General features: G+C 27.9%; 1 protein-coding gene across 2 annotated transcripts; it reads right to left on the reverse strand.

Annotated features, from left to right (window-relative positions):
- Positions 1-9,541: 9,541 nt before the first annotated feature.
- On the reverse strand, positions 9,542-11,707 carry LOC140956215 (uncharacterized). Of its 2 annotated transcripts, XM_073412865.1 has the most exons (7): positions 11,630-11,707; positions 11,391-11,463; positions 11,145-11,266; positions 10,796-10,923; positions 10,443-10,545; positions 10,280-10,347; positions 9,542-9,898 (listed from the first exon to the last, which is right to left on the reverse strand). In XM_073412865.1, the coding sequence occupies exons 1-7, from the start codon at positions 11,676-11,678 to the stop codon at positions 9,803-9,805; spliced, it is 639 nt and encodes a 212-aa protein (XP_073268966.1). In that variant the 5' UTR covers positions 11,679-11,707; the 3' UTR covers positions 9,542-9,802. The 2 variants fall into 2 exon arrangements, with proteins under 2 accessions (XP_073268966.1, XP_073268965.1); XM_073412864.1 differs by lacking the exon at positions 11,630-11,707 and having other exon boundaries at positions 11,391-11,530.
- Positions 11,708-11,942: the final 235 nt, after the last annotated feature.

The following is an 11,942-nucleotide window of genomic DNA, read 5'->3' on the forward strand; positions in this document are numbered from 1 at the left end:
TTTATCGCATAACATCTTAGGTTTTTCGTATAAGCTTTTATCTTTTGTGTTTATAATCTTAAAAGATAGCAAGAGAACATACATCCTTTTTTGATAGCCAATATTTCTACCATGCATTGATTAGACGAGGACTATTCTAACTTCTAGTTTTTTTCCTCCATGCAGTGATGCAGATAAGGGATTCAAGAGTTGAATTCACAGAAAATACGAGCTTTTTCCTAGTCAAAACAGGAAATGCTCTAACAACTGAAATGGGCCAAAATTATTCGATTTAGGCCTGGCAAACAACGTCCCAGTTGAACACTAAACCCTAACGTAAAGTATTAATACTTCCCTTCAAGAGGTGTAAATACGAAAATATGGCCAGATAAGGAATCTTGCATGTCTCAAAGATGGGAAAGACAAAAGGTGTCTCTTATCAGTTTGCCAGCTCATTAGAGATTATAAAACCGATAGAGACATTTTTCCACATCCACGTTTTAGCCACATGTGTGATATTATTAATGGCAGATACCTAAAAACAGATTGACTAATGATAATACCGACCACATGATCTGCATTGGAAAACCTTAATGATTGATACCAACAACTTGACAGACTGTCTTCAAATCTTATTGTACCAAAGACAAAACATCTGTCTTTGTCTGCATTTATATGGACCACGACAATATTCCTAACACAGCCTGCATGCAAATTAAAGCCACTGACATGTAAATGAAAGCCCTAGCAAATTACGATAATTTCTTCTTCTTTGTAACATGTAAACAAAAGATTATAAAATGTAGGTGCACCAGCAACTAAAACTAATCATATATTTCATGTTCAATTCAATATAATTATAAAAGTTCACAACTTTAGGTGAGATTAAATGCAGTTTGATTCTAGAAAATATTGCTAAAAACATCAAAATCATATAACCGCTCATGTATCATGCCAAAAAAAAAAAAAAAACGTAAAAAAGCCTTCTTTCACAATATTTTTATTTCTAGTGAGAACAAAAAAACTATAATTAATTGTAAGGTTAGTTTCGATTATATGTAATTGTTAAAGCAAAGGATAATAATACAAGCTATTTAAAGTGAATCCCATGTTCATAATCTATACAGACAAGAAGAAAAGTAATAGGAAATTAGGGGTGGTCAAAAATTTTAATTTAAAAATCAACGTACCATCCATTCTATAAAATATTTAAAAGTATTGAATAAACTATATTTATGTTTCTTTATTTCTCCTTCAAACTCTGTATTGAAGCCGTTTAATAATTTACACAAAAGATTCATTGTTGTTATTGGTTTTAATATATATATATATATATATATATATATATAAAATTCTTTTTTATCAATTAGATGTGTATTGGGTTATAATAGTCATCTCAAATTCCCTAGTCACTCCTTTCATAATATGAACCGGAAAACTTAATATAATTAGAAAGCTTACATGTTTACTATGGAGGTATCTATATAAACATAATAAATTACTTTTCATAACTTTGATGTGTGGTGTAACACCTTCTCATCATATGAGTCAATTCAATTTTTGAATCATTTTCTTTTATATGTATAGATCAAGAGAGATTAGTTTAGTAACTTTGTTGAATGGGTTTGTTTAGAATTAGTTTTTTTTTTTTTATCTTATTGTTTATTATGTTGTGTTTTCTAGGAATATAAAATGAAAGTAACATTTCCAAAAACATGTTTGCTAAATGAATACTACACTTCTAAAAAATTATGTTTTTACTTAAAAAAACTATACATTGATCAACTACTTTGCTTTTAGTTCAAAGTATGAGGTAAGTATATTATACCAAAGGAAAATATTAATCGTTCTTTGCATTATATATGAACATGACCTGCACAAAAATAGAATTTATGGTGTTTAGAGAATAACTAAGTATGATCCTATTAGTTACTTCTTTGATTTTATGTTGAAAAAAGAAACAAATACAAGAGAGAGAGAATAAAATTCATGACCCATTAAAAATGATAAATATATCTCCACATATAATCTCTCTCCTACTTGTACCTATTTATTTCTTTAATGAAAACTCCATAAAATAATTAATAGGAAGATAGTAGTTATTCTATGAGTATCATAAAATTACTCTGACGTGCATGTAAATTAAAGTTAGTGACATGATTGCTTATAAATTCATGCACATCATAATACTAAATTTGTTAATTAATTAAGATATATTTTAATTAAATATTATTAATAAAAGTTAATTTATTAAGGTATTATTTATTTATTTTTTTCCAAACATTAAAGTTAATGCATATATCTTGTATTGTTATATATGAACATTATCTAATTTTCAAATTACGAGTTATTTATTGTACAAATGCAAATAAATTAGTCCTTGTATGTATTAATATTGTGTCATATCAATACACCTAGCATGGCCAACATGCAAATTAAATGTGAGTGATTTGATCGCTTATATAGTCTTGTATATCATAATTTCTTATAACATGTGGTGCAAAGAACATGATCGTTACTTGCCATATAAAAATTAGTACCATACAACAAGGCTTGAAAGCTACTTCAAGAATTTCAGCTTAAAATTTTAAAAAATAATCTTATCTTAAAATGGACAGACATTTATTAATGATCAATTGTCCCATCATGTGGTTCATTAGACTTTAAAAGATAAAATTCTGTAATACTTAAAAACAAGTTGACCCAGACTATGTGAAATATTAACACCATTCATTTTCATATGTAGTTTTTTTTTTGCAATAATTTGTTTATAAAAATACATAAAATTCTCCTTTTAGATTCTTCTTCATCTTTCTAGAATTGATTTAAATTAACTAATTACCATCAATCTCAAACTAATTGATGCAAATTTCATATAACTCAAGAAGGAAGAAAACGAAAAAAAAAAAAGTATAAATAAAACTACAAACTAACACTATACAAGGCAAAGAAAACATGCACATGGAAATGTTTCCATTCCTTCGCATCTATAAATAATACATTCCGGTTGCTCTATTTCCATTTATGGAAGTTAATTCCGGCAAAAAGTGGAAATTTAGAGTAAAACTTTCCATGACTTTTCTGCTGCTCGCATGTGATTTAATTATGTTCCCGAGGCGAGTGAATGAAGGAAGAGGAAACAACTTGGCTGCTTGCTTGCTGGGGAGTCCTGGAGTGTAATTTGCAAATGGAAATCATTAATCCTGGCATTTATAGATAATTCCGAAATTGAATAACAATTTGTATTTCTAACATGATTTGAAAACAGTCATTCTTAATCTGTAATTTCCTAGCCACTCCTTTCATGATTTGAATTTGAGAACTTCTTATAAAAAGCCCACATTTTTACTATGGACATATCCATTTGAGCACTATAATTTTGATAAATTTGATTTGTGGTGTAACACCTTCTCATTAAGTTCATATACTTTTTAATCCAGTTTTTTTTTCTAGCTATATTTTGATAAAGAGGGAGTAGTTTCTAGTGCCAATCAGTTAATTTGAATAGGCTTGTTTTAAATCTTTTTTTTTCTTACTATTTGATATGTTGTGTTTCGTTAGTTATGTTGTCTAGGAATATGACATAAATTAGGCATTACAGAAAATATGTTTGATAAATAAATATTGTGCTTTTAAAATTTTTTAATTTGGCTTTAAAAAATACCACATCTCGCAATCATTTACTTTACTTTTTTAGTTAAAAACATAGTTATCAAACCCGGTTTAAGTGTTGACCAAGTTGAGAGGCAAGGTCTCGGGTTAAACGAGTCAACCTAAAAATATTTAAAAAAAAATATTTGAGATTTTAATATTTCATAAAAAAAAAATTACAAAACAATTCATGTGGATATAGATTAAACATGTTATAAATAATGAAGTTTAAAAGATTATTTCAAAAGGTTTTTTAATGTTACATTGAAAAGATATTGTCTTATTCTTTTAAGTTAAAGTATTTAAACTAAAAAGGGTTTTTATCCCACATTGAAAAAACATAACTTTTTTCTTGTGAATATAAAGTATTATTATTATTATTATTAACTACAACTAAAATTGATCAGTGTTTCACTGTAATGGAGGCTACTATTCATTGTGAGTTAATTCATTGTGGATTACATTATAGCACGGATATTGTAGATTATGAGTGATTTCACTATGGACTGCACTGTTTGGTGGGGGCATGAAGTGAGGCTGCAACATACAGGATCCAAGTGTCGGCGCGCCCACTAGGGCTGCGAACACCTAGTGATTGGCTGCCAACACAGGACCTAATGACAATGGGTCTTGCGCAGGACCCGAGCGCAACCAAGTCCTACGCTGGATCTAATGCAATTAGTCCAACACGAGACCTGATGACAACAGGTCTTGCGCAGGACCCGAGTCTAATGGGTCTTACCTCGGGACCCAATTCACATAGGTCCTCACTAGGACCCAAATAATTTGTGTTGTAAATATTCTTCAGTTTTTTTAATATAATAATGCGTGTTATAAATATTATTATTTCTTTTATAACTCAAAGTGTTCAAATAAAAGATATTATTATTTGTGTTTATAAATATTATTATTTTTTATTATAACTTAAAGTATTGATATAAAAAATAGTATTTTTTGTGTTATAATCATCTTTGGAATTCATAATATAATTATTTATGAGATAAATATTATTATTTTTATTATAATTCTAAATATTCATGTAAAAAAATAGTATTATTTGTGTTATTAATATTAATATTATTATTTTTATTATAATTAATAGTATGAATATTAAAAGTACTATCATTTGTGGTATAAATATTATTATTTTTAATACAATTCATAAAATAATTAATAAATTTGAATAAAAAAAATATTATTAATATTAAAAAATATTATTTTTTGTAATATAAATTTTTACAGTATTTTTTATGAAAATAAAAAGTAAGCCCACCAAGGGCTTCCAGCCAATATATACTAAAGAGTTTCAAATCCCACATTGAAAAAATACAACATTCTTTTAATATTTATATAGCAAACTTTGAAATATGTTGGCAACAAAACTAAAAAATATGAAAAAATAGGGGTCTAGAAAAAAACATATTTGAAAAAAACGGGTCTCTGCTAGGTTTTGCTGAGTTACCCAAGTTTCGGGTCGACTTAACAAGATCGTTTTTTTAGACCAATTATAAGTTTGGGTTTTTAATAAAAACTGATGAGTTAACTTAATAAGGTAGTTTCTATTTTTGTTTTCCATAACATCAAAATTAATGCATATATCATGTATTGTTATATGTGAACACAATCTAATTTTCAAAATACAAACCAAAGGCAAATGACTAGTCCTTGTCTGTATTAATATTGTGTCATATCAATACTACTAGCATGGCCAGCATTTCCAAAACGTTGAAATTAATGCATATATTATGTATTGTTATATGTGAACACTATCTAATTTTCAAACTACGAGCCAAAGGCAAATGACTAGTCCTTGTCTGTAATAATATTGTGTCATATCAAATACACCTAGCATGGCCAGCTTGCAAATTAAAGTGAGTGACTTGTTTGCTTATATAGTCTTGCATATCTCAATTTCTTATAACATGTGATCCGTTACTTGCCATGTAAATGCTAGTACTACGCAACAAGTCTTGAAAGCTACTTCAAAAATTCCAGGTTAAAATTTAATTAAATAATTTTATCTCAAAATAGACAGATTCTTATTGATGATATTCAAGAGTCCCATCATATGGTCCATTATACTTTAAAAGATAAAATTACGTATAATGCTCACCTACATGATGTGATATCATCATTTATTCTTATACATAATGTTTTTGTTGTAATATTTTCATAAAAATACATAAAATCTCTATTTAGATCCTTTACAATCTTTCAAGAATTGATTTGAATCAACTAATTACCATCAGTCTCAAACTAATTAGAGCGGATTTCTTAGATTTTATTTTCATTCTTCTTTAGTGGACTTTGTATCATATTTTACAATAGCCTCTCCAAAATCAAAAAATAAAACTATGTTGCTTCACAAGCAACAAAAACTAATCAAATCTTTTATTCTTTAATCAATTTTTTCTTACAATTTATACACAAGAAGAGGGTAGTTTATAAGAACTACCGATTGATTTGAACATGCTTATTTGAAATAGTTTGTTCCTGATTATATCTCAATGTTATGTTTGTAATGATATGCTATATTATGTTGACTACGAATATAAATGAAAGCACATCTAAACTTCTATAAATTAATACTTTTAATACCATGAAAATTTGTTAGTTAATTGGGATATTATTTAATCGATAAATGAATAATTTATTAAGTTATACATTAATTAATAAAATTTGATTTATTAAGGTATTTTAATTTTATGTTTATTTTTCTCCAAAACATTGAAGTTAATGCATATACCATGTATTGTTATGTATGAACACTATCTAATTTTCAAATTATGAATTATTTGTTGTACCAAACACAAATGACTAGTCCTTGTTAGAATTAATATTGTGTCATATCAATACTCCTAGCATGGCAAGCATGTAAATTAAAGTGAATGACTTAATTGTTTATATAGTCTTGCATATCATTAATTCTTATAACATGTGGAGCAAATAACATATTCGTTACTTGCCATGTAAATGCTAGTACTATGCAACAAGTCTTGAAAGCTACTTCAAGAATTCCAAGTTAAAATTTAATTAAATTATATTATCTCAAAATAGACAGATTCTTATTAATGATGTTCAAAAGTCCCATCATATGGCCCATTATACTTTAAAAGATAAAATTACGTATAATGCTCACCTACACGATGTGAAATATCATCATTTATTCTTATACACAATGTTTTTGTTGTAATGTTTTCATAAAAATACATAAAATCTCCATTTAGGTCATTTACAATCTTTCAAGAATTGGTTTGAATCAACTAATTACCATCAGTCTCAAACTAATTAGAGCGGATTTCTTATATTTTATTCTCATTCTTCTTCAATGGACTTTGTATCATATTTTACAATAGCCTCTTCAAAACCAAAAAATAAAATTATGTTGCTTCACAAACAGCAAAAACTAATCAAATCTTTTATTTTTTAATCAATTTTTTCTTACAATTTATACACGAGAAGAGGGTAGTTTATAATAACAACCGGTTGATTTGAACATGCTTATTTGAAATAGTTTGTTCTTGATTATATCTTAATGTTATGTTTGTAATGATATGCTATATTATGTTGACTAGGAATATAAAATGAAAGCACTTCTAAACCTCTATAAATTAATACTTTTAAGACCATGAAAATTTGTTAGTTAATTGGGATATTATTTAATCAATAAATGAATAACTTATTAAGTTATACATCAATTAATAAAAGTTGATTTATTAAGGTATATATACTAAAGAGCTTCAAATCCCACATTGAAAAAATAAAAAAATTCTTCTAGTATTTATATAGTAAACTTTGAAATGTGTTAATAACCAACTGAAAAATATAAAAAAGAGGAGTCTCTGGCAAAAAAAAAATAAACATATTTTAGAGAGAGAAAAAAAAACAAGCATCTACTAGGTTTGCCGGGTTACTCGTGTTTCGGGTTGAACTGGTGGGTTAATCGGTTTTCTCCGTACCAATTATAGGTCCGGGTTTTTAATAAAATAGACGGGTTAATTTACTAAGGTAGTTTCTATTTTTGTTTTCCAAAACTTCAAAATTAATGCATATATATGTGAACACTATCTAAATTTCAAATTACAAACCAAAAGCAAATGACTAGTCCTTGTTTGTATTAATATTATGTCATATCAATACTCGTAGCATGGCCAGCTTGCAAATTAAATTCGTGACATGTTTACTTATATAGTCTTACATATCTCGATTTCTTATAACATGTGGAGCAAAGAAGATATTCATTACTTATCATATAAATGTTAGTACTATTCAACTAGTCTTGAAAGTTACATCAACAATTCTAGCTTAAAAATTAATTAAATTATCTTACCTCAAAATGGATAGATTCTTATGGATGATGTTCAAGTGTCCCATCATATGATCCATTATACTTTAAAAGATAAGATTAGGTATAACACTCACCTAAATGATGTGAAATATCAACATTATTTATTCTTATATGCAATGTTTTTGTTGTAATGTTTTCATAAAAATACATAAAATCTCCAATTTAGAGCATTTACAATCTTTCAAGAATTTATTTGAATAATCTAATTACCATCAATCACAAACTAATTGAAGCGAATTTCTTAGATTTTATTCTCTTTCTTCTTAAGTAGACTTTGTATCAATTTTACAATAGTCTTTCCAAAACCAAAAAAAAAAAAAAAAACTTTGTTGCTTCCCAAGCAACTAAAACTAATCAAATCTTTTATTTTAAATCAATTTTTCTTACAATTTATGCAAAAGAAGATGATAGTTTATAATAACAACTGATTGATTTGAACATCCTTCTTTGAAATACTTTTTTTATATAATTATTTGTTATGTTTTATTTTGACTGAAATGTTATATTGTGTTATTATGGAATATCAAATGAAACTATAGGTAAAAATCTCTAAATTAACATGTTTTAAAGATATTATTTAATTGATAAATTCCTAGCACAATAAAAAGGGAAAAAAGAAAGAAGAACAAAATATTTGTTATCTGACAAAAAAAAGAAAAGTTCTAACTAATATTTATATAAAAAAGTAATAATACTTGAACATCAATTTTTAGTTCAACCAAATTGTTCTACACTATCCCATCTCAAATACTTAAAAGTAGAGGAAGAGTTTATCTATACTTCAATATATTTTTATCATGTGGATATGTTTATTTTAGCTATATCTATGAAGCTAATATAATCATTCATGTTAATGTAAATGGTCGGTGAAAAAGATGAGTTAGTAAAATATTATTGAAGAGTTCAAGTTATACATGAAAGTTAGAACTAAATATATTTATATAATTGCCCCAAACTTATTTATATAATTGTAAAATAAATTTAATCAGAATATTTCTAGAAATGTTTTTAAAATAAATATAAGGATGCTTATGACAAAAATAAATGATTTTTGTAAAAATATAATTTTTAAATTAAAGGAAAAATAACCAAGCTTGTTAATTTAATTCATTTCCACATGTATTCTAAGCAATATAATTAAATTTAATTTTGTAATTTAATATTTTATCTCAAATATAAAAACTATAATAGGTTATTAATTAAATTTAAATTTATTTAAAAAATAAATTTAATTCCGTATATAATTTGATTTCAAACATGATGGTTTTATTAAAATGACAATTAAAATGTGATGTGTGTGTGTGTGTAAAAGACACACACGCTCTCACAAACGGAATTACATTGCATAAATGTCAGTTAAAATGATAGGATATTATATTTTTGCTCAAGTGAGCATATATGAGATTTCTCTTGAAAATGTGACATTATAATGTATTATTGACCTTTTAGATGCATGTAGGGATACAAAGGGTTTATTTCACATCCCTAGACATATCCGTTTATTCTCTGTTTGATAATTAACTTTATGGACTTAATTTAATTTGAAGTATATTGAGATTGAAGAAAACAACAAATTTATATTTTTCTTAAATATCAAATTATTATTACTTAGTTCAAACGTGTTCTTACAGAAGCATAATAATTATACATTATTCAATACGTACACACTTAATTAATTATTAATGAGACGACTCTTACTAAAACCACGGGTGAACTAAAAATTAAAGTCCTTCATCCTTCATCACATCTAGTAGCTGAAGAACCTCTTACACCTAAGAATACAAGCCACGCGACACCCCTTATTTGGTCTCCAGATCAAGTTGGTCATCCGATGATTTCGACCAACTTCACATAATAAATTCCATGTTCTTCGAAGTGCTTCTTCTTCATCATCATCTTATCGTGTTCTCCAGTAATATCCTTGAGAAAATGGTAAAGAAGGAAATGAGTTTTGCAAAAAGAAATCAATATCACTTATTAAAGGATGATATTTAGCCATACAAAGATCGATGAGATTTCCCAAAAAAATTAAAATAAAAAAGGGTGTACATTTGCATGGTTGTCGCTTTGAAATTATAATAGTGGTGGTAGTATAAAATGTTATTTTTACTTAAAATTATATTAAAAAAATATTTTTAATTTTAATATATTTCAACTATCTGAAAATATAAAAAATAATTTTATTTAAAAAAGCATTCAAAATTTTTAAACTTCTCATAAAAAAACAGTAAGAACAGTACTAGCTGTCAATCAAACATACAAATAATAGCAAGAAGAAATAGCAGATATAAAAGTACTGACCGAAGACAGCGGAAGGACGATTCTTCTTATTTGCCCAACTCGCATGCCCACAATCCCTTCATACAAGCCTGCATAAGTTCCATATTCTAGCAACTTTATCTCCAAATAGTATGTAGACAAACATATTGCATCATTCCTAAAGAGCAAAAAAATAAGTTTTCACCTTCACATATATCGTTCTCGCGTGGACCTATTATTTCAGGATCATTAGTTTCGCAACGCAATTCATGAGTGTGAATATCATAGAGCTTGAGGTGAATTTTTACCTGCAAGTTATCGCAAAAGATTAAGAGGCGAATTCAGGTAAAATATAAGGCAATTAGCCGAAATCTCGAGCCAGGTTAAGTAGAAAGGAAAACTAAAACATAACATGATATAAGGAAAATGGGCTCCATGCTCCTCAGATATGGATGATGATCAATAATTTCCCATGCAAAACCTTACTTATGGGATATATGATAAGTAGAAGGATGGAATTTGTAATAATTTCCAAGAATCAAAGGAAACATTAAAAACCTTTTGACCGTCCTTTACGCAACAGTCACTACTGCCGGCTTCCGTCTGCCTGGACTTTTTGGTCTTGAAAAATTTGGACGGTGACGGTACTGCAGGCCGTTTGGTTTGTTTTCTCTTCCAATTAGGGTCTGCAATGTATTTGAAAATTCTAAGTTAAATAATTGATACATTTTGCATTCAGATTTTAAATAGCATCTGTGGATATGTAATCTAACACATGATCAAAAGTCCAAGTAGAAAATTTTCTTCAAAGAAATTATAGAGAACTATGTAAGTACTTCAACCAGATATTGAATATTAAAGGCATAACATCATCAAGAAACTTAGAGAATAATCAAGGCAAGGTTACCCTGATAAGCATCGTCATCACTGTCTGATGTAAGTGAAATTGTATATGAGATGAAAAACGAGAGGCGATGACCGCCGTTCGGAATCTCCATGCTTTGTAGCATATAATTGCTGCGCCATGGCCTATAATGGAAAACCGTAGGTCCGGTCATAAATTAAAGGCTAATATTAGTAAAATTTATAATTAAATATTAACGACAACCAATTAAGAGAATACAAAGGCTGAAAGTATTTCACCAACTCTTACTTGGCAACCGTGAAGCTGCGAATAATGTTACGGTTTTCATGACCATAGAAAGTCCCGAACGAGCGACATGTGGCTGCAGGGAGGAAACCACAGAACCATATTCGTGAAACAGATAAAAACAAACTATACATATTTCACTAATTAATCACACTTGGGCAAGAGGAAGGAATTAAGATGATAATTAAGTAGTTGATTGAAAAACGATTAAGAGAAATCAAGATCAGAGTGGCAGTGAGTACTGGGAAAGAATGGCTTGCGCATGAGAGAGAAAGCCCGAGAGGAAATCATTGGAGTTAATTACAATTGCCAGAGATATCGAAAGAGAGGTGAGTGTTGCTTTTATATTTGTAGTTGGAAAACATTGACCTTTTAGATTGAGGAAAACTAACTAGCCTGTCCGCCTTTCATGTCATCCTAAAAATTTCCGAAAAATTAGGCTGACAGAGTGACATGAAAAAGAAGAGCTGTTAAACCTGGTGAGAATATGTTGAGAAGAATGTATGGAAAAGAGGAATATTCACACCTTATGAGAATTCATTTTTTTTTTATGAA

Source organism: Populus alba, chromosome 12 (assembly GCF_005239225.2).
Source record: "Populus alba chromosome 12, ASM523922v2, whole genome shotgun sequence".
Taxonomy (NCBI): Eukaryota; Viridiplantae; Streptophyta; class Magnoliopsida; order Malpighiales; family Salicaceae; genus Populus; species Populus alba.

Coding starts and splice junctions, on each gene's coding strand:
- LOC140956215 (XM_073412864.1), bottom strand. CDS start 11,521: ATGTATAGTTTGTTTTTATCTGTTTCACGAATATGGTTCTGTGGTTTC. Junction 10,924..11,144: donor TGATGACGATGCTTATCAGG/GTAACCTTGCCT, acceptor AATACATTGCAG/ACCCTAATTGGAAGAGAAAA. Junction 10,348..10,442: donor CGAGAACGATATATGTGAAG/GTGAAAACTTAT, acceptor GAACTTATGCAG/GCTTGTATGAAGGGATTGTG.